Source organism: Thermobia domestica, unplaced genomic scaffold (genome assembly GCF_964235325.1).
Source record: "Thermobia domestica unplaced genomic scaffold, izTheDome1.hap1.1 HAP1_SCAFFOLD_318, whole genome shotgun sequence".
NCBI lineage: Eukaryota > Metazoa > Arthropoda > Insecta > Zygentoma > Lepismatidae > Thermobia > Thermobia domestica.
In genome coordinates this window covers 64606-89414 of record NW_027656032.1, presented here as the reverse complement: position 1 = coordinate 89414, position 24809 = coordinate 64606, and the positions used below count along the sequence as shown (strand labels likewise).

Sequence of the window (24809 nt, the reverse complement as noted above, 5' to 3'; positions counted from 1 at the left end):
CATTGTTTGAATACCAAAAGTTTTATTTGTTTTAAATATGAATATTATTTTGTCAATTAAGATATTCAATTCAGGTGGAAGTATATTATCAGAACATGTCTTTCTTAAAGAGAAATTGTTGGCCAGAGTTTTTGAACACGATTGAACAATATAAACAGGACGTCCTAATTGAAAAGTTTCACTACATTTACAAAATATGTATCATTGACAATACTATATAAAAATAAAGTCCTGCTTTTCTCTTTACTATAAATTACAATTAGTTCACATTTAGGAAACTAAATGTCAAATGGAACTTTTAAAGAAATTATTATAAATTCCTTACTACATGTTTTTCTACTTTGCAGTGCATGCGATGGAGTTGGTATTTGGCAAACGATACTCAATACTTCGTGTTTGGAATTATTTTCCTCATCATTGCAGTCAAGTAAGTTTTTTTTTTAAAATTTATGAATTTATTTATTTATTTTTGTATTTTAAGCAATGTTTTTCTCTATTTCTTAAGAAATGTTCAATACAGAACGTATCTCTTAAATTTTAACACCAAGAAAACTTATACTGTATCATAATGGTTTAATGTTAAATAGGAAATGATAATCTATGTTAAACGTAAAAGGTTATTGATGCTTGTTTTTGTGTAAAAGTAAGGAATTTACTTTATCTTTACGTCAAATTTTCATTTTCATTCTAAAAGTACTTTCAACATGACGAAAAGTTAGGAAAACTAACAGGAAATAAATAAATAAATAAATAACTTCTAACAAGTAACAGTGTCACGTGTACACCACGTGAAGGAGTTTGGCTTGTATGGCATGATATTTTCTGAATTATCATATGAGAAACCGAAAATGGTAGATTTATAACACTTCCAGTTTTAGTGGAGAGATTAGATTGGAGATGGAATATATTCTTAGGACGCTTAAATGATGACAGAAAACCACGTCACTCTGTCTATGTTTATGCCCCTATAACAATCAACATTAAAACCGAAATTGATTAATTTCTACCACTTCCGGTTTTGCTAGGGGTTAATAGAGAAGGTGGTACTTACTATTAGAATGCTAAATCGATTCCATAAATCCGGTTTTCGTTATCTCTTATCGTTCTTTCACTATGCTGATCAATTTTTAAACCGGAAGTCGTAGTGAATTTCTACTACTTCCAGTTTTAGTAGAAACTTAGGATGGAAGTGCAATATATTCTTGAGACATTTATCTATTACCGTTTATACTCTATAAAAATCACTGTTAAAACCGCAAGTAGTTGATTTTCTGCCACTTCCGGTTTTAATAGAGAGAGAGAGAGAGAGAGATGAGAGTGGACAATAAACACTTCTTGGGACTCTTAATCGATTGCAGAAAATACTTTCTCGCTATCAATTACGGTTTTTATTCTATGAAAATCAACGTTAATACTGCGAGTAATTGATTTCTACCACTTTCGGTTTGAACAGATAATTAGAAGAGAAGATCGTGCCTATTCTTAGAACGCTAAATTGATTCCAAACACTGCTTCTCACTATCTGTTACCGTTTCCACCACTCTATAACAAACAATGTTAAAACCGTAAGTGGTTGATGTTTTCGACTTCCGGTATACGTAAAGAGATTAGGGTAAAGATGGAATGTATATTGTTTTTGGACGCTTGGTTGATTACAGAAAATCGCTTCTCGCTATCTATTACGGTTTTTATTCTATCGCGGTTAGCGTTAAAGCCAGAAGTGGTTAATTTCTGCGACTTCTGGTTTAACTAGAGGGTTAACAGAAAACATATTACCTATTCTTAAAGCGTTAAATCGAGTTTAAAAAGCAAACCAATGTTTCTAGCCATCTGTTATCGTTTTTTGCTCTATGTAGATCAATATTTAAACCGGAAATTATAGTTTATTTCTACCACTTGTGGTTTTAGTAGCAAGTTAAGCATGGAGATATAATGTATTTTTGGGACACTTAATTTATTGCAAAAAAACACATCTCTCTATTATCGTTTCTGCTCTATAGCGATCAATATTAAAACCGGAAGTGGTTAATTTCTCTCACTTCCGTTTCGAATATCGACTCTAAAAAATGATCTTGATTCTTAACTTTTGACCCTCTGTATTGGATCAAATTTGGTAATGATTAATCAAATAGATCTAAACATTTTTTTTTACCTCCAGGACGAATAAAGAGCATAAATATATAAGGGCGTTTGTTAAATCAAACTTCTTACAAATAAATAATAAAATTCTTATTTTCGTTAGTGTATAAATTTAATTTATACTTACCAATTTTCCCTTTGTATAATTCCTGGTTATCCTCAGAATTTTATTGAACACTACCATATTTACGTCCTTCTATCTGCCTTCTCTTTTTGCACCATGATATACTTTTGCTTGGAGGATCGTGAAATGAAAAATTGCATATTTGAAAGAATCAAACTTGAGCAGAAAAGTATTAAGTGCACTAAACATGTCAGCCAAAAGTCGAATCAATATACGCTTTAAGGTAAATAAAAATTGTACATAATAATAAAACTAAGTTTATTATGCCTGTATATATATATATATATATACACTAGCCTTTGGCTAGCTGGGGGCCCCGCTTGGCCTACTGCCTCGCATCTCTTACGTATCAGCATTTCCATAAAGACTGAATTTTGTGCATTTTCTCTTCATATTTCCTGAATGTGGCCCAGCTGGGGGCTTCGCCTCCTGATCCTCACGTTTACTCGGCCTACGGCCTCGCACCTCTTAAACCCACAATTATACCAAATTTCAAGTTTTTTTTTCCTATTTCAACTATTTAAAAGATAATATTTTGTATCCCGAGAAAACGCCCATTCAAATAACATGGGAATTTCTTCATCCCCCTTTAGACCCTTTAAACACTAAAAATATTCACTTTTGGCAATTTTCCTGTGGGTTAGTCCCGGAAGGCTTCAATCATTCGAAATTTAATCATTCTACTCCTGCCGGAAGTGCCTAAACATTTTGGAGTGTAGAAGATGTCCCATATAAATAACATGGGAAAGATTTTTCAGTTCCCCATAAAACCACTCTAAAGTCGGAGATTTTTATTTTTACTTATTTAATTAGTTAACGCTAACGAAAACGTACAAGCATAAGCAACAATTTCATGTTTTTATTCCAATTCCAAGTACCTAAAATATGAAAGTATAGGTCCAAAATAACACACATTTAAATAACATGGGCAAATTCTTCATCCCTCCTTTAGACCCTCTAAAAATTAAAAATATTCAGTTTTTGCAATTTTTCTGTCAGTTAGTCTCGGAAGGCTACAATCATGCCAAATTTCAACTTTCCTCGTTAACCGGAAGTACCCCTTTAATTTATGTCAGTTCATGTACTGTAGTTTTATATATATACATACACACACACACACACACACACACATATATATATATATATATATATATATATGTGTGTGTGTATCGGGTGTCCCAGGAGGAAGGAGCAATATTTTGGAAAATGGTAGTATGGGTGATTCTAAGAAAAAAGTTCATATAAACATAGGTCCTAATCTCAATTGTTTGAGAGCTACAGCTTGTATACCATTTTTGACTTTGTTACGTATTGTTCACCCTGTAACTATTTTACAGAGGTAAGACATAGCGGATTTGAAAGCTGATGGAATGACCTTTCCAATGGTATAGGCCTACAGAATGTGCAGTGTTGTCTTTCGAAGTGAAACTATTGATTAAAATTTGAGAAAGTTAAGGTTATTTAAAGAGATTGGATGGCAACACTGATTTCAAATTATTCCTCAATAACTTCTCATCCAAAGATAGCAGTACCACATACAGGGTCGTATCCAGAAGTAGTAGGAATGATTTTTTCCCCCGCGCGCGGAGCAATGTAGGGGGCTGCAAGGCCGGATGTTATGGAGGGGAGCCTTGGAAACAGGCGTCGACTGGCGGCAGTCGCCTGCGTGCGTTAGTTGAGTGTGGACCACTGTGTTAGTGACCTCCTGTTGTGAGGCCTCGTCGTCAATTGCGATGGAGCAAAATTTGGAGCAGCGGTTCGCCATCAAGTTTTGCGTCAAACTGGGAAAATCAGAGACCGAAACCAAGGACATGTTTACGCAGGCCTACAAGAAGGATACCATGAGCCGCACAATCAGCCCGTAAAAAGAAGGCCAGAATGTCGAAATCGAAAGTGAAATCGATGTTGATTGCATTTTTTGACCGTCATGGTATTATCCATGAGTTTGTACCTCCTGGACAGAGTGTAAATGCAAGATTTTACGTAGAAATGCTCACACGGCTGCGAAATCGGATCACACGCGTGCGACCAGACCTGATGGGGAAATGGAAGCTCCACCATGTCAACGCACCGTGCCACGGCGCGTGGATTGTAAGGGATCTCCTGATCAAATTCGGAGTTTCCACGTTGCATCACCCCCCCCCCTTCTACAGCCCTGATGTGGCACCGCCGGACTTCTTCCTGTTCCCCCGTATCAAGGGGCATCGTTTCGACTCGGTGGAAGCAGTCCAAGCGGCGATGACGAGGGCGCTGAACGGCATCCCGGATGACGACTTCCAGAAGGCCTTCGCGACCTGGAAGGCTCACTACCAGAAGTGTGTGAATGCCCAAGGGGCCTATTTTGAAGAGTATTAAGTCGATGTACCAAAATGTTCAATAATTAAAAAAATCAGTCCTACTACTTCTGGATACGACCGTGTATTACATATCGTTGGAAAGGCCATTCCATCACCCTTCAAATCCGCTATGTACCACCTCTGTTGAATAACTACAGGGTGAGCAATTTACAATATAATGTTTAAAAAAATGGTTCTCAACCTGTAGTTCTCAAACCGTTGAGTTTGGACCTATGTTCATATGAACTTTTTTTGCTTAGAATCATGCATACTACCATTTTCCGAAATATTGTCCCTTCCTCCTGGGACACTCTATATATATATCCTGAAAAAGTTAAGGAACTCTTTTGTTCACTTCGTCAGTCACGATATATGAATAAAAATCCAAAGCCAAAACGCTTTTATATTTTGTAAATGTTTAATGGACAGTGAATGATCATCGTTTCATTTTTATTATTATTATCTTATGGTTTCAGTCTCAACAGTTTAGTCATGGGAGTGCTTCCTAGACAGTAATTACTGATTATACTCTGTTTTCACATGACGAAAATCTGTGCATTTATTTTTTGACTAGTAGATTGTGAGTTTTGTTTTAGCATTAACTTTTCCTTCATACATCGTGACTGATGAAGGAGACAAGAGAGTTCCAGAAACTATTCACAGGATAAATATGTGGAAATAACAAAGTCGTTTTTATTTTTAAGCTAATAACGATGTACCAGGCATTGTCTTTACTACATAAGAATTTTATTATTCATTTTCTTAAAGATGCGTAAATATGAAATACGTTCAACTTAATAAAACGACTTTCCACTTTACATGTATCCCGATATTTTCGTTTTTGTTAATAATTTGAACTATGAACGAGTATAACACACAAAGAATGAAAATATGACTGGACCGGGACTCGAACGCGGAATCTCCGGCATACCGTGCCGATGCGTTAACGATTGTACCACCTAGTCCGCTTCCCAGAGCACCGACTTCAAAGTGAAAGAGTGTGTAAATGTTCTGGGAAGCGGACTGGGTGTGGTAATGGTTAAACGCATCGACACGGTATGCTAGAGATCCCGGGTTCAAATCCTGGTCCAGTCATTCACTTTTTCACTCTTTGTGTGTTATTGAATTCGCACGTACAGAGGATTTTGTGTGTATCAATAAGTTTAAATCGGTTGTTTCCTCCTTTGATTAATATATGTGAACGGGTATGTCAGAAATTACACAACCCAGAATATAGTTGTTATTAACTTACGAATAACATTTTATATATATATAACACATTTATCATTCAATAGCAATTGTTGGGCTAGGGTTGCAGAAAGAAAATCAAAATAAGCATATATTTAGACAGGACAGATTTACACAACTGATAGTGTGTACATGAGTACTCATTAAATAACAGGAAAGAATATCTACGTAAAATCTTAGGAAAACGTAAAAGAATATACGTAAAATGGTGTATTGCAAAAATCCGTATTCTAAATAATGTAAAGAACATTAGCAATACTATTGATATCCAGTATCACTGAGTGATGCGCTCTGTTGTTTTTTTTTTTTTTTTTTTTTTTAACCAATTGTAGCATGTTAAAAGGAACAGAATAAAATTAATTATTTCAGGAAATATAAAATTACTTAAATTCCTCTTACATAACAGCAATTCTTAATGAAAAGAATAAAGTAAGTGTCGAACTTCAGTAAATTCGAAACATTAATGGCCAAAGTTTCTGCAGGGTTTCCGAAAACAAAACAAATGTCAATTTATGTATCATATGTAAAGATAATAGATATGGAGATAGATAATTTTAACACTTTAAACTAGTAACGACACCAGCTATATATTCTTGGAGGACAAACTGAAGTGCAGATAATTTAATTTGAGGGGGGGCAATTATTTTTATTTCATTTATTTATTTTTATATACCGAAAAAAAATAGTTTATATTACTTAACTTACAATGCAACACAAGTTGGCTATTAAATACCAATACATTTTTTAAATTAAACACTTTTGAACTTTTTCATCTAATAATACCTTCTAATTTAAAAATGTTATAAGCAATCAGATGTTCAATCTTTATCATTTTTTTTTTTTTTTTTTTTTTAGTTAATGGATATTTCGAAGTCTTAGAATCCAAGTGCACAAGTCTTGTTTTCTATTTTTGTATAAAAACGAAACCTAATTAGAATATGGTTCAACATATCTATGTATTCGAAAATATTTTAAATGGTATCTATTTGAAAATAAAAAATAATATAAACACTAAAGACAATTGAAAAATAAATGTGTTAAATCTCACTGGATATAGAAAATCTATTAAATTTTATTCAAACTGGATTGTACAGCCACAAAGTCGTCCAGTAACATACACGAATTGCAATCAAACAGAAGCAAGCGTGAAAAGGAATTTCTTTTTGGGAATTATAAAAAAGAACAGCTACACAGATAAAAAAGAACAGCTACAAAGAAGGAAATATATTCACCAAAAAAGGCTATCCTAGGCGAACGCATCCATAAATAACAATAAATTCTCATAAAAATAAAGCTACAAATGGGTTGGCATGGGGAGGAACCACTGTAACCAACAAAAAATAACAGCTGCTCTGAGCACACAATTTTAATAATATAACTGGACAACATATCTTCCTCAAAAGACACACGGAGAGGAGCCACTAGTTTGAAAAACTATATCATAAAGCCAAAATATGATGCATGTCAAAATCTGATCCACCTAAAACATATGAGAGCAATACTCAACAATAGATGCTACAAGTCGTTTTAAAAACAATCGAAATTTCAAGAACAAATTTTGGAAATATCCTTTACTAAGGCCACATTGCCACATTAAATGAATCTTGTAGTTGTCATAAAAAAAAAAAAAAAACTTCCAACCCGATCTTTTTATTTACTATTTAGATGTTACAAGTTCTTGAAAGCAAGAAAGATGTCCCCACACATGCAATACTGCATTCTAGTGAACAAACAGTGACTCTCCTCATTAAAAACGTGTATTTTAGCACACTTCCCCTCCCTGTCCAAAAGAATCCGTTGTTTCGGAAGCGGCGAAACTGGTTTTTCCTTTATGTCAGCGGGAGAGCGTTAGCAGGTAGCAAGCAAGACGTCCCAGAAAGTTACACGTTGTTCAACTCCTTGCAAGATGGAAAAAATGATGTGTGTCCCTTTCAAGACTATGTTTACATGATAAAATATGGTAGGGTCTCAAGAATTTTTTTTTTTTTAATGACAGATATAAGATTCATCTAACGTAGCAATGTGGTCTAAGACAAAAAATACAAAACTAAAGTGGAAATTGGGTATATTTGATAAAAATTGGTTTTACATCAGTCACATTTTTACTGTCATGTCGAAGAAAAGTTTAAGTACCAATCTTTGCAAATACGTTTGCATTTCAAATCAGTATTAAGGAGGAAAATATCTGGATAAATTTAGAGTAAAAAGGATATCATTATTTTGGTCCTATATCTGTTACCTTCCTAAATCCTCGCCTATCTAATATCTTTTAGAATTAAAGATAAAATTTGACATACAATCATAATTTGTTATACATATGAAACACCAATAAACTTTCAAGGACGCGATATATTGTGCTATAGCATTTGTGAAAAGTATATTTTGTCGATATTTAGTATTTTAGATTATGAATATCATATTGAAAAATCAATGAAGATAGAATTTTAGCCAATGAAAATTATACATAATGAGTATTATATTAAAAAAAAATAATGAAAGTACTATTTTAGCTAATGAATACCATATTGGAAAATTTAAGAATATATTATTTTAACTAATGAATATCATACTGAAAAATTTAAAGAAGATATTATTTTACCTGATAAATATTATATGGAAAACGTTAAAGAATACCATATTGAAATATTTAAAGACTACATTGATTTAACTAATGAATATCATATTGAAGAATTTAACAATGGTATATTGAATTATATTTTAGATAAATTTCTGAAAAATCACAATTGCACGAAATATCCTTCGATATTTATTCGCATAAATTACATTTTCGTTTCCATGAAAAATGGTGTTTTACTCTATAGACAAAGAGAGCACACGTATTTTTTTTGAAATGGAAACATTCACATAGTTTTTCATAAAACATTTTCCAATATCGATTTTAATCTTAGGTTTGCTCAATATCAATATGTCTTGATCAATGTAGAAAATCAAAGAAGTTTGATCGCTAAGTGATTTGGTTTTCCATGTTTCTATTCACATTAGTACCGTGTGAAAATTAATTAAGTTCAACTTTATATTTATTCACTACACTCTTAATCAGGAAAATCCTTAGTTAAAACTATCTTCAGAGTGGAGAAAGTGTTTGCAAGGCAAACTCCTAAAATTGATTTGGTTACTTGAGGCTCACAAATAAGCAACAAAGCTCAGAAAATACATTGGATTCGCCATGGGGATCGGAGTTTGTTTACATGTCTATCCACAAAAATTAGTTCTTCTTTTATGGTTTTTCTACAAAACAATCATTTATGTTTTGTAGAAACAAATATTTATGCAACAAAGCATTCAGAGTTCAACGCATAAACGTTTTACATCATAACCTCTGTGACAAATTTGTTTTCTGATAAATGAACGGGTGAAAACTGAGATAAATTCATAAATGGAAACTACACATCAGAAAATTGTGTGGCAAAGAGATCCAAGCAGAATAATGTTATTGGCTACAGGTATAATTGTTTATAATAGCGCTAAGACGCTGATGGGATAGCTCTTTTCCTAAGACGCTTATGGGATTAACCTACTTACAACTCATTTTTCTCTCAAACAAAATTTATACACTTGTACTGATATAGTTTTCACTGTTACTTTTCTTTTTAATGTTTATTAATATGTTTATCGCTTAATAGTAAAAACTGAAGAATATCCATAAAACTACTATGTATTATATAACGTACAAAGAGTAAAAAAGTGACTGACTGGATCGGGATCTAACCCGGGACCTCCGACATACCGTGCCGATGTGTTAACTACTATGCCACCCAGACCGCTTCATAGAACAGCCATTTGCTCTCTGACTCTCGAGGTCGGTGTTTTCCACCCGGACCACGTGGGTTGTACCACAGACCCCTGCTGTGATTGAACAATTACTGTGTCCATATATTGGGCACTATGACGGTTGAGATTTCATATAGATATTAATGAAAGAGAAAACAACCGCTTTTTTTTAACACACCATATCCTCTATAGATGTGAATTCAATAACGCACAAGTACACGTACAATTCAGTAATAATAACATATATTATTTAACTATAATAGACAATTCTTTAGTTATCTTAATTAATATAACTACTTTCTTTTTGTGTGTTTTTCAGGAAGTTTTATTTCTCTGTGATCTCCTTAGCTACGCTCCTTTTAAGCTCTTGGGTTACCACTGCCTACATTGCATACCAAAATCAACACAAGCCGCAGTAAGTAAATATACATCTATTCAATATAAAAGTATTATAACCAATGATAGATGCTTTAAGTCTTGGACACGTTCCTGTTATAAAATAATTAATCTCTAGATGGTCATTAATTAGAGTTTTTAAACGCATCTTGTCATCAACATCTTTGGAGACTATTCCATGAAAAATTACAATGTGTAATCATAATATTTTCATGTAAGTGATACATTATGAATTTTATAACAATCAGAATAACTGAACTCAGAAGCTCACGACGTGCAAAGTTATTGAACAGTTTCTGTTGCCAAGCCAACCCCGTCTGTGGCCGAGTTTGACCCCGAAATATAGTCATCTTTATTCCTTAGAAGATGGATTATTTCCTCATCAGATTTGGCCAGTAGTTACCAAGAAATAAAGTATCACATATAAGCCGACTTAAGCCTGTCCCTAACCAAACTTGGCCATTAAATACGACGATAATTATTCTTTAGACGATAGGCTACTTGCCCACCAAATTTGGCTAGATTCGGCCGGTAATTATCGAAAAATAAATACAACCTACACACACATATATACACCTTGAGTGAAACTATAATCTCCTGTTTCTTAGCTTATGACTAAAGCTAAGAAACATTACAGTCTTTGCGAATGTTTAAAAACTACATGTCATAAAGGGAAACATTTTCCATACTGAGAACTAGTAACTCTTCTTATTTTAGAAATGACGAATACATTTGCATGAAAATATAGTTTGAAAACCAAGCTTTAAACGTACCATTTCCATTCTCGCTTTCGTACAGTAATTGAGAGAACTATTACCATTATTTCGGTACTATTTTAGGCAAGATTATTTCTTTGAAATAAAAATTTGTTTTAGCTTCGAATAAAGAAAAAGAATATGAAAAAATATTAACAGCAAGAAAGAAACTTTAATACAGTAATAATAATTAATTGTACCGTACAGGAAATACAAACATAAAAAATTATAATGAATAATAATAATATAGATATTAATATTTTGTATCGCAATGAATACCAGCCGTATAATAACATGTAGCAAACTTCGCAATGTTAATTAATAAAACTTTTAATGCTTTACCTTTATAATGCTTTCGATTTATAATCTAAATTAATTATATCCATTTCTTTCAGAAACAAAGTAATAAAGTTACCTGTCTTCAGAAAAAAACATAAAGTTACTTTCCTTCAGATACAAAATAATAAAGTCACTTTTTTTCAGAAAGTAAAGTTACTTTTCTTCAGATAGAAAATAATAGTCACATTCTTTCAGGAACAAGGTCATTACTTTCCTTCATACATGCAGTAATAAATTTCAGATACATAGTTATTAAAGTAACTTTCAGAAATAAAGTTAATAAAGTTGCTTTTCTTCTGAATCAAAATTATTAAGGTTAGTTCAATTCAGAAATAGTTACGTAAGTTACTTTCCTTCAGCAACAAAGTATTAAAGTTAGTTTCCTTCAGCAATAAAGTAGTAAAGTTTATTATAACATTGTTACTTTTTCTCTCTTTGTTTCTCAAAATATGGTTTGCTATGAATAATTTAATTTTAACCATGTTCAAATTTAATATTTTATATATACAGGGTGTCTCAAAAGCCCCCTGACATAGGGTAACTGTTATTATCAGAGTTACAACAAAATGTAAGAGTGAAAACAGTCTCCAAATATGATGTTTTCAATCTAAAATGAAGGAATTTTTTAAATCGGACAAGCCGTTTAGGCTGTACATTCTTTGTGCGCCCAACGTTAAATGAAAATGCAACGTTGCCATTTACCTGGACTCAGAACATAAATGGATAAAGTTACTGTCTTTTACGCTAACATGTCGATGTCCAGCCTTCATTTCAAACAATAACTTCATTCACTTACGTTGTGGATTTAGGCAAATGACAACGTTGCATTTTCATTTAACATTGAGCGCATAAAGAGTGTACAGCCCAAACGGCTCGTTCGATTTAAAAAATTCCTTCACTTTAGATTGAAAACATCATATTTGGATATGTTTTTTCCTCTTACATTTTATTATAACTCTGATAATAACAGAATTACCCTATGTCAGGGGACATTTGAAACACCCTGTATATATTTTTTCATAATCTACCGCTTTATTTAAAATACTTGATATTTCCGAAATACAGTGTTAGAAATGTCTATTTTTCTACTCTTAAATAAAAGAAGATAAATATAGATGGAAAAGAACGGACTAAAAACGCCATATTAAAAAAATTAATATACTACAGTAATTTTAAAAATTGATTGAATACTCATTCGCATATTGTCTGCTATGGATAATAAAACTTCCACCTGAGGAACTCACTAAATAATTATTCATATTTTATTACTTACTTATGTTGTTGAATTCCTATAATGTAAGAAACTGATTGAATATGTAGAAACTTAGTATAATATCATATTTCAAAATCATCTAGCAATGTCAATATTAAATATAACAGTGTAAATAGTTCATTTCAATGTCCGAAATATTTTGATGAACAAACAATTGAAGTGACATTTCAAAGATTATATCATCTTTTAATTTTTTTAAAGAGTTTATCAGTAACTGAATTTTTAATATAATTTTATTTGTTACTTTCGTTTTTAGAATTTTTATTAGTTCAATATGTTACTAAACACAAAAACTTAATAAAAAAATATTAACAACATTTACATAGTGTGATAGGGAACTATTTAACTAGGAACCATGGAAAACTTTTCCAAAATATTCCGACTCATTAATTCCAATCTACTTGTAACATTGATTATTGTAATCACTTCAACTTTAATGCAATATTATATTAGAAATAATGTTTAAAGATGGAGAACATTTTTAATTTCATCTAGGTCTCTTGCAATAAAGGAGTTTATGACACTTGCTCGGAGTGACATTTGCACTAGAGACAGTTTAGTCTAGGACAATTTTCAAGTTTGTAAGAAGTGTAATTTTTAAAACAATTATTTATAAAATACTTGAACAACTATCAATTTATACTTTTACGAAATAATTTTTAATAACAACAATAAATGACATAGGTGACCACAACTTAATTCTATACCTAAACATATAAAACATGCGATTGAGGATATGTACCATGAATTTTCCCCTTTAAGCCTAACTAATGTCGATTTTAATTATTATAAAAAATATGTGATCTTTGTAGAAAGTGATCGTTAAAATTGATTTGAAAATGAATTACTCAATCTTTAATTAAGTAGCTTCAAATTATTATTATTTTCTATACTATACTAGCCACTATACGTAAATTCATTATCTTATATAAAGGGTCAGAATTAAATAAATGCGTACATTTCAAGAACATATATTAACTCTGCATCCTAATTCGATAGATTCTACGAGAGTCAGTCAAAAAGTTAGTTGTACTGCTTCAGAAAATAAAACACGGTAAAAATTTTACAATAATTTTATTTGTATTGTAAAGTTCCATTCACAATGCACTTTTCAACGTAATTACCTCCGTTATTTAAGCATTTATCGAGGCATGGTATCAGTTTTTCTATGCCTTCTGCAAAGAAATCCCGTCCAATGCCCGATAAACATTCTTGGGCTGCAGCTTTTACCTCGTTATCCGAGTGGTGTCGTCGATTTGAAAGTTCGTTTATTGTTATGCGTCTGTTTGCAAGAATGGATTCATTCACGCGAGCAGCGATTTTAGGATTTGACGGAGTTGATGGTCTTCCCTCGCGCTCAGCATCGTCAATATCTGTACGTCCGGTTTCAAACATCTTGCATTACTTCGCGATAGCTTGACGTGACATTGCATTTTTACCATACACTTTGTGCAACTGCCGATAAATTCCAGTGCAGTTACATTTTTTCGTCCACAAAAAACGAAAAACTGCACACATTTCCAATTTCGACGCCACTTGTAGCTATCAGAACGCCTCAACTTGCCTCGTGAAAGCCGCTACGTCACACGATACAGCTACATGTCTGCAGTGTTGCCACACAGTTTCATCAAAATATCCTTTGACCGAAAATATAATATTTACGAAGGAGTGCAACCAGTGCTGTAGTCCTGAAATTTTCACAGGGTATATTACCCTATTTTGTGAACATCTATAAATGACACAACATATATATATATATATATATATATATATATATATATATATATATATATATATAACAATAGATATATAACAATAGAGAAGGCATGTTCTAGGGGATGTCATAAAATACTTCGTTGCAAAATACCAGTGACATCCATGGGGATGTCATGAAAACGTATCCTTTATTAAGTGGCGTATTAATCCTGGAGATGATGAAATTTTTTAGTGGCTACAAGACACGAGTTAGTTCTACTGTTTCTCCCTAGTAGCACAGCACCTTACTGACAGAAAAGAAAAAAGGTTTGTCTCAGTAGACGGCAGGCCTAAGGGAACATTCAATTACGACACACACGTGTTTATTTTGACGATAAACAATTGGCAACTTCGAGATTATATTTCGAAATCTAAAAGAAGAAAAAAGAAAAAAATACTTTGTCTTCGATCTCTGGTCAGTGTTGCCAACCTAAAACAGCATAAAATCCCATCAGAACTTCAAAATTTCCCTTTTTCAATCCAAATGTTCCACAATGCAAATATTTTTTGTGTGGGAGTGAGTATGAGTGTGTGCGTGATTGTACAAAAAGATTATATTCATTGAACTTTATACAATAACTGTGCCCTATACAACGATCTAAATAGTCTTTTAACAGTAAATGAAAACTTTGATATTACAGCATACACAGGAAATTGGTACCTGGAACGCAAGGGATTAAGAATTCCAACAAAATATTGTGGTAAAAAATTACAGTTAAAAATAAAAGTTATATATTTTAAATATTTTTCATACAGGTTGAAAAAAACAGAAATTAATTTATTTTTTTATGTTTATTGAGTTAGAAGAGACCAGAAGTTTTTACCTAACAATAAAATTTTAAATATTGTTTTATGCTACGTGACTTTTGTAGGTGAGTGGGTTACAACAAAAATAGGTTAAGAGGAATTTAACCACAGTTACACGATTGATATAAAAGACTGCCGTAAATTTGCTTTGGGGTTTAGTTGGTACAGGGAGAGGCAAGGCAGTTGTTTTAAAGAAGTTTCTATCGTTCGGAACATAGAGATGGATCTTTTTTACCCATCAAAGGTTGGATCTTCTGGTCTCTTCTGTCGAATAATATTGTAAGTGATTATTTTTTTTTTACTTATCCTATAATATGGATAAATGTTAAATTGTGATTTTCAATAGAAAATGTTCAAAATTCTTACCGTGTAATAGAAAATGTTTCCCATCTAATTCTCACTTTTATAAATATTCAATTAACTAGCTTTTACTTTTGTTACCACCATTAATTAGTTATTAATTTTGTAACTTTATTTAATTTATTATATCATATTTTAATAAATCATTGTAAATATACTAGCAACCCTTTTTACATTATTTAAATTTGTTTTCATTATTTATTTAAAGGTGTATTTTATTTAGCAGTGATAGGCATTTTGGTTAGCCAATGCTCTTGCCTAACACCCCCCAAAAAAAGTACACCACAATATAAAGGCTGAGACACTGTTTTATAGTCTACAAGATCATTATATGCTATATTTTTTATGATACTCCTTAGATAAATCACTCTATTATTAACAAACGGGTGTAGGTATGCAAAAGCAACCAACCCACTGCGAGAGGGAACAGAGAAAATCGCGCCCAATGTATCAGAAGGAATTAAGAAAATTGTGGTGAGGAATAAGATGGAAATGTGAATATCAGTTGAACAAAACTTCCGGAGTGATATTTACTGATCTAAACAACACCAACTTGAACCGAGTCCGAGCTGACATAATCTTTCCATTTTTTTCTCTCTCCCTTACCCCCCTCCTCTTACACTCTATGATCGTGAATTTTTCTTGAATATATTTGAACAGTGACTAAGAAAATGATAGAAAAGAAAGTGATGTAGATATTCTGTCACTGGAGTCATGACCCGATTAAATAAATATAAATGAAACAAAAGTAGAAAATATATGTCTTGAAGCAGAAGGTATACTCTAATCACTAAGATTAAGCAGTGGGTATACGGCGTATACCTCCGTGTACTCGCGACTACAGCCCTGAGTGCAACTAACTTTCTGACTGACCCAGTAGTTATAAACAAATTACACAGAAGGTGAAAACAAGTACTTTCAATTGTACTACTTCACAAATGTGACATCAAATGGTGATCGAAAGAAAATGTTACTGCATTTCATACGTTCGAAAGCGAACATTAATTAGTTTATTGTTTTCTCCAACAGTACGGAAGAACAACTAGCAAATTTTGACATAGTGTACGACAAACCATGGACCAGATGTGGTACTTACATCATAGGCATGTGTGTTGGTTGGATCCTCTTCAAAACAAACTGCAAGATAAAAATGAACAAGGTATGTACATTGCAAACTTATGGAAGTGTTTCTGCCCGATCCGCTCTTATGCATTGTTAAAATGTCTAACGTGGTAATTCAACGAGTATTCTTCCTTAATTACTTATACTGCTAGAGAGAAGAGAAATAGTTATAATAAAAATATTGGAATTTTTCAAGAAGTATGTGCGTCACTATAGACGAGATAATGATGTAGAAAATGGTCTGTCTTGCTCGAGTGGGTAAATTTAGTTTATGGTTTGTGCTCCCGCCATCTCCGTCGTATTCCAGCGTGGTACTGAATCCGTATTCATAATATTAGGTTCTGTTTTTCATAATATTAGAGTTGCGTAAAAACGTAACATTTTGCATTGAATTTCTAAAAATGAACTAGAAATTTCAGTTACAAAAGTGCTGTAGATAATGTACATCACATGATTAGATGATTCTGTAATTAGCACTTAATGTTAGATGAAATTATGAAATTAACTGTTCATAATAAAACAAAACATGGTTGTCCTACAAAAATATATTTTTTAAGTAAATTAACATGATAAATGTAAATAGGCCTACTAGCTCCATTTTCTTTCTCATATCTATATCTACATCTATCTATCTATCTACCTACCTACCCATCTATCTATCTATCTATCTATCTATCTATCTATCTATCTATCTATCTATCTACATAGTATAGATAGATAAATAGATATTGTGATTAAGAACTAAACAGTTTTAATTGTAATTGCTAATGATTAAGCTTTTAAAAGAGTATAATAGACAAATATATAATAGATAAGTATATAATAGAAAAATAATACGGGTTTCTATTGTAAGTTTATTATAACTATTATGCAATTAATTATGTACCTACTATCATGAATTTAAACGTAAATTAGTGACGTGAGAGAAGAAGAAAACTTTGTCCTTGTTTCAATGTCCACACACACATAAACACACGGATATACAAACTTTATTTCTGTTAGATAGCTTTTAACGTAGGTTTTGTATTTACTACTATCAACATTTAAAAAAGTATCTAAACTTTCTTTCCGAATATCCCATTCCTCCAACTCTTTTGCTTCTTTTCGACAACATGTAAAATTGGAGTGCGCGCGTTTTAAAAAACCTCCAGTTGTCCTTGGAGTTCCTGGTTTCAAAACATTCTACGGATCTATGGGCAATGAATTAAATTTATAAGTTAAAATATTAAATTACCTATAATTAATTATACTGTACTTAATTGTTCTTAGTTATTCATGAGAATTATATTTTTTTTATTACAACGTAAAACTAGCCTTCAATTCTTTTCATTGTTGTACCTGTGTTATCGTACGACAGCAACAATGTTTTCAAAAAATGATTTGAAATAATGGGAATAAACAAAAAATGAATTGAAATAATGGGAGTTAATTTCGATGGAAATGTATTTCCCATTTTAAAATAATAATATTGACATTTGATAGGAAGGATAATAATAATAATAATAATTGTTGCAAATTATGTAGTATTTTGGAGAAAGCAGATGCACAAACCTATCCAAAATAATGCAGTGTAATTCTCGCTATATCAGTCAGTAATGCACATGTGGAATAAGTGTTTAGTGTATAATAAAAACCAGATGATGGAAACTGATGAGTATTAACTGAATTTTTGATGGCAAAAATTTGTATTCAGTTAAATTTACAAAATGACCTGGACGCTTCTTAACGCAGAAGGAAGCTTCAAGATAAGTATATGAATCAAGGATCTTATAAAATAGAGGATCTGCCCATATATATCTTCATCCTATTAAATAATGAAACCAAAAAACAACCGAGCATCGGCACGTCTGATTGGCTACTCTCGTTTTCGCCATCGCTTGATTGGCCACTTTCGTCTCCACCATGTTTGTTGGCTCAAAACTTTGCGATCCTATTGGGTGGAGTGGGCAGAGTAGGGGTGGCGAAACTGTGACGTATGGCTTCAAGATTTTGTTGTAAGGGCAGATCCTCTGTTTTATAAGATCCTTGATATGAATTGGTATTCTATATAATAACTTTTTTATTTGTATTACGTAATTTCATTTGCTTTCGTACAGTATATGTTTGATTAGTACTAATAGTACTATTAGTAGTTACTAAGCGTTGTTATAACTACTAGAAGAAACCATGGTATTAACGGTAGAAAACGAGACGAGAATTATATTTTTAAATCCGAGACGAGACGAAAAACATGACAATTCTCCTCTCGAGTCTCGTGAACAACCCTAGTTCACCTTTAACTTAGATCTCAAACATTGTTTTAGTGTTGCATAATCCATAGTATAATAACTATAAATCGATAAATTGATTATATGAACACAATGAAGAACATTTACTTATTAACAATTAAAGATACACAAGTCATTACACAATATACTGTAAATACGCGCGTAATTTTCGCCTTCGCATAATTTTCGCATCCCAATTTTGAAGGGAATTTTCTGTATATTTTATTTTCCTCGCGTAATTTGCGCACGCGGAAACTTTTTGTGAAACAGCATTTTTCCAGGAATCAATTGCGGTAGCTAATGAACAATTGGCAACGCGGCAAAGCCATTGTTGTAAGGTAAGAAACCACACGACTTCTTAATCAATTTTTTAATGTTATTTTTCTACAAATTTAGAATTAGTTGTTTGTTGTCAATTCTTGCTACAAAGAAAATGTGTACCGGTATTTTCGTCTTATTTTGACTAGGGAAAAATTTAGATGATGTTCACTGATGTGGCTAATTTTTTTCCCCGCATAATTTACGCATCCTTGTTTCAAAACAACTTTTTTCGTCTAAAAAAGTGCGAAAATTACGCGAGTAAATGCGGTGCTTCAGTAATAAATACGGTTTGAATGTTGTTATATCACACTTTTCTGAATCCCTTATGATACTGTATTCTGATGATTCCTAGATGAAACTAAGCAAAAAAAAAAAAAAAAAAAAAAAATTAGGTCATAAATTTTGTACATGAATTTAAAAACGAGACAAGAAAGAGTTAATCGAAATACGAGACGAGACGAGTCTTCTACCAAAGTTTACGAGAACGAGACGAGGAAACCTTATTTCTTATCTCATGGGCAACTCTAGATGGTAACAGCATGCAGAGATCTTCAGTTTTAAATTTGTTTTTCCAACTACACAAATTGTACCGGTCTCCGGGAATATCTTCCGGGCATAGTTCGATCTGGCAACCCATTTTATTTATTTATTTATTTATTTATTTATTTATTTACAGCATAAGGAAATATCATTAATGCCTATCAGTTTAAGATTTTCAAACATTGCACGTAATCATAAGTTCTTTCGTTATCTTTTTATAATCTTTGTTTTCTTGTTCATGGTACATTGTTCCTTGATCAAGGGGGAGAAATATCGTCTTTGGATTTATATACATTTGTCAACAACACTAGTACCCTTGGAACAGAGAATAAACTTGATTATACTGTTTCCAAGTTACTGTTCTTCCCATTATGAAATTTATATTCTACTTTAATTCTATTGATTGAAACACGAACATAGACATACTCAACGCTAGACATATATAATTTATGAAACCTATTTAATAATTTAAGGAAATTTACACTAATCACCATGGACAAATATAGAGATTGTTTATTGCTATGATTAAAAATGAGATATAAACACCATTGTTAAGTATTTTGTTTTAAATCTTTACTTAAATAACAAATAGTGCAAGGTAAATTCTAAGAATTTGTTCATACAATTATTTACCTCGTGTGAAAGAATAAACGTATTTATTCATCATGTGCTTCTTCCTAATATTTATGGTTTTAAAATATAATTCCAAATCTGAAACGTACAAATATATATATTTAGGTATATTTAGGATGAAATACTCAGTTCTATTCATTTGACAAAGATTTTTACGAATTTTAAAATGAACTAATCTATATAATATGGATATGTGTGTATAAATTAATAACTCTTATACAAATCTCAGTGCTTCTGTTATTATCCAGGATATTTATTTAATTTTAATTTCTTATATACCTATATTTGTGTTTTTAGTATGGAGTCATATTCGGTTGGGTACTGTGTATTGTTTCAACATTGACTCTTGTTTATGGACTGTATGAAGCTAGTCTGAACCCGATTGTTTCTGCTATTCATCTATCACTTACACACACCGCCTGGGCTCTAGGAGTTGGGTGGATCACTATTGCATGTTGCACAGGATATGGAGGTACGTTAAGTAATCATACTTGCTTTTATGATATTGTGCTGCGTATAATAGGACCTTATGAAGGTAAGGAAAACAAAATGAGATTAAAATTGACAAAAGGAAACTAGGAAGCACGTTGATCAATCTTCTATTAACTTGCTAGACCAAATGAAAAGGAACCTTTAGCATGTTATTTTTCTTTATGAGAGTTGACCGTATCTGTAAACACAAGGAAGTAGAATTAGATTTTGAGAGAGAGAAAGAGTGTAATGATGAAAAATTGTTTGATGTGGCAGTTGTCATTACTTAGTAAAGAATACATGAAAAAAAGAAATTTGAATATAAGGGGCAGTCATAAGGTTCTCAGAATGTTTTCGTATTTCGAAATGCATCACAATGAACCTTATATAGCAGTCCTTAGGTTGCCTAATTATGAATTTCACATGTGTGAACAGGTCACAACAGGCAGTGTACGAGAAGTGTAGCAGGATGCTGGAATGCATGGTGATCAGTTGGTGCAATGTCGCAGTTCCAGCAATGTTCAAAACATCAAATTCATGTGCAAATTGGGGGGAGAATTGCTTCAGAGACTTTGATAGCCATTTGAAACAGTTTAGCACCATCTGATGTCTGACTATTCTCAAAGCTGAAAATCAGTCTCAAAGGTTGGCTAAAAATGAGATCAAAACCAACACAACGGTGGCTAAAGTTTGGAAGATACCAAAAAAGAACTTTTGTCGGCGTTTCTAGTAATAGCAGGAGTGGTAGCAAGTGTGTGTGTTCCAAAGGTGCCTATTTTGAAGTGATGATTGCTTATATTCTGATAATTAATAGCTACAATAGAATTCCGAGAATTTTTTGTCTATTCTTAGTATAATCAGTTAATGTAAATTACATATTAAAACTGTAAACAAAACATACAATACAATGTATAAAGCAATATGACAAGGTTACTTTTAAAGGACTATTAATAATATATATATATATATATATATATATATATATATATATATATATATATATATATATATATATAATATGACTTTATTTAATTGCATTGCATAAATAGATTATTTTGTTCGAATTTTGACTTTGTATATCAACAAGAGTGATATCCCATTATGAAAGTAGAGATACGGGCTATCAGCAATATTGTGTCCCCAAAATAGGGTAAACCCTCTTTAAACGATTTAAACATCATCACAAAAGGACTAATACTTAACTGAACTATGATCGAGCACATTCAAACAAATTTAATTTTAAACTGGTCAAGATCAACAAACGGATATTTGAATGATGCAATCTGTACCGAGTGGAAGAACATGAAGCCTTCCTTCTTTACGAAACATATACTACCTGTGCGTCATTCAAAAACCTATCTTTGATGGATAGTTTCTTGAGAATGTAGTTACACAGACAACTTTGTAAACTTGTCTTACATTGGAATAAACACTTATTTTCTCGCATAGACTCAAGCGATTCAAACTTGGCAGTTCCCGTAGCAATTTTTGTTGCCTACGTAATTCCGTAACAAAGGGCAGAAATCAGTAATAATTACGCAAAATCCACAAGAATCTATATGAATCCATTTCGAGTCATTAAATATATGTAGTCGTAAAAATGTCTTTTTCAAAATGATAGTTCATCTCTAAACAGCTTGAATCTCAAGAACGAATTAGAAGTACTAATCTAGTTACTTTTCTTCAAGCACTTGATGATATAAACATAATATGAAAGCCCGTTTACTGCATAATATAAATAAAATGATTCCCTTCATTGTCAGAGAATATATGAAGAAATGAGCTACATTGTACAATTGTTATTACGAAACCAATTCTAATAAATAGCACTAAATTATCTTTTTAACTTAGATTCAATCGGTTTATGGAATCATATGCTTATATATACCTGCATACTTAGAATGATACTTCTTTCAAACATATTACGTATAATATAATTCTTCTAATATAATTTCACTTGTACCTACTCAAAGGAAAGAAATACATGTTATAGTGTCAAATGATATAGAAGAAAAGGCAATTTCCAAATTCCATTCTGAAAAACGGGGATATAATTAATTTTCTTGCTGTAGTGGCATGATTCTAAACATGATTCATTATTCTATACCACAAAGGTACAAAGGTAGCATATATATATATATATATATTTAAAAAAAACAAGTTTATTTAATTTTAACTTTACATTCTAGGTATTCTGAGCAAAGTGCTGTCTTGGAAATATTTATACCCACTTAGTAGACTGACATATTGTGTTTACTTAGTAGAATCCTTAACAATAAGGATAGCTATTTGGAGTACAGACTCACCAGTTCATCTCTCTGTGGAATCAGTTGTAAGTATATAGAAGTTGTGTGAAAACTACTCAGTTAATGCACTTTATATTACTAGTCAATTATACGAGCCACATGTCAAAAAAGGGCAGATATTTAAAACAAAATAAGACAATGATTATGATATCTAGAAAAAAAGAATCTAGTGTACTTTTACAAATTAGGAAAAGGATGTCCCTGAATTTTTGTACACGAACTTTTATGCAATAATTACAGAAGTTACAAGCTTAAATACTGACATAGTAAATATTGATAAGGAATATTATATTAACGCAAAAGTTGAGTATCAAATTGTTCCTTGGTCTTTTTCAGCCTCAAAAATTAAACCCATAGTTTCTTTTTACCAGAACTTAACTTACCACTTATACTACTATATATATATACGATTTTGAAACTATGAAAACTAAAGTTAAACATGATAACATAGAACTTTATAAGAAACTTTTATAAACTTTTATATAAATAAGAAAAATATATTAACTTTACAATAAAGTTATTGTTTTATACAAAGTTTACTTCATTTAAAGTTACTTATTATGGAGATGAAAAACAAATACAACCGATGCTTTCTTACAGCATATTATTTAAGAATATATACGAATTCACTGTAATACTAATAGTTAAAGATTGAAACTAGGCCAATGGTTAAGACTTTATATACGGCTTACTGTGGCCGATGTGTTATAATATTTCGTAAATAAAGTGTTTATGTTAATAACTACTTTCTTCTAAGAGAATTAATTAGTTTAAAGTTCCGAGGTGATTAGTGTTTCCCCAAGATAAACAAACAAAACTAAAAGGAAATTTGAACGTAGATGGGACAAGTATACAAAATTATCTAACTCTGTGATTTAATCCATGAAAGACCAAATAACTTTTGCACTTAATTGAACAAAATTATACAGTGATGCCTCGAAGATATTACGCATTGAGCTTCCTCGTGTTAAGGAACGCAAAATTTAAGATAATCCTAAGAAATTGAAGTCTACTAATAGTTTCTATCCAATGCTGATCGAACTCAATCAGCTACTCCACAGAAGTTCAGAACTAACTTTACATTATCCTTTCATCTTCTTTCCGGTTTCACCAAAGTCATTTTGCTCGAGAAGAGCCTTCCTGTTAATACTCTAAGATTTCATATAAACTGCAGCTACTTATGCGTATATTTCTCTGTCTTAAATTTCTCACTTTCATTGTTAACATCCTTCGATTTTTATAAAGCTCGTCTAACTTTCCTTTAAATATTTTCCTCAACACCTTGCTTTCGTAACACATCATATCATGCATATTAACACTTATTTTACAAGGGGGTAACTCAGTTACCGCAACGTCTACTTTTCTGTAAAATAAAAAATTAATAAATATATTAGGAGAAAAGTGGATCTCCTTCTATATGTTGTTTAAGAGTCAAACACTTTAGCATGCTTATTGATATACTAATTACTGATTAGTTGAGATCAAGAAATAAGTTAAGAGGTAACTCAGGTACTCTTTTTGATATATTGGGGATTATTTTTGAATTACAGAATATTGTTGGTATATTATGGATTTTATATACACATTTGAGAAAAAGCACTGTTACACATTCATTTTGGGAAAACATCTAAAATCATTATCAGAACTAAAATAAAGCATTGGGAAAATGATGTGGTAGGAGGGTATGTTACGATACTTAAGATTACGTTAGGTTATTTGAAAATATGCTAAGTTTCCATTTCAATAAAAGTAAATGTCCCCATTCCAGCCTTTGTATACTGATATAATGCGTTTATATGTCATTAATTAAATACAGAACCATTAA

At 31.7% G+C, this 24809-nt stretch overlaps 1 protein-coding gene across 1 annotated transcript in view; it reads left to right on the top strand.

Moving 5' to 3' along the window:
* The window catches only part of LOC145676737 (nose resistant to fluoxetine protein 6-like), a 118012-nt gene that overhangs the window by 87495 nt on the left and 5708 nt on the right, over window positions 1-24809 (top strand). The window contains exons 10-14 of the mRNA XM_081747549.1: window positions 348-427; window positions 9959-10054; window positions 16354-16483; window positions 20505-20679; window positions 22868-23010. Coding sequence (XP_081603675.1) covers window positions 348-427; window positions 9959-10054; window positions 16354-16483; window positions 20505-20679; window positions 22868-23010 — 624 coding nt within the window. The remainder of the gene's footprint in view (window positions 1-347; window positions 428-9958; window positions 10055-16353; window positions 16484-20504; window positions 20680-22867; window positions 23011-24809) is intronic.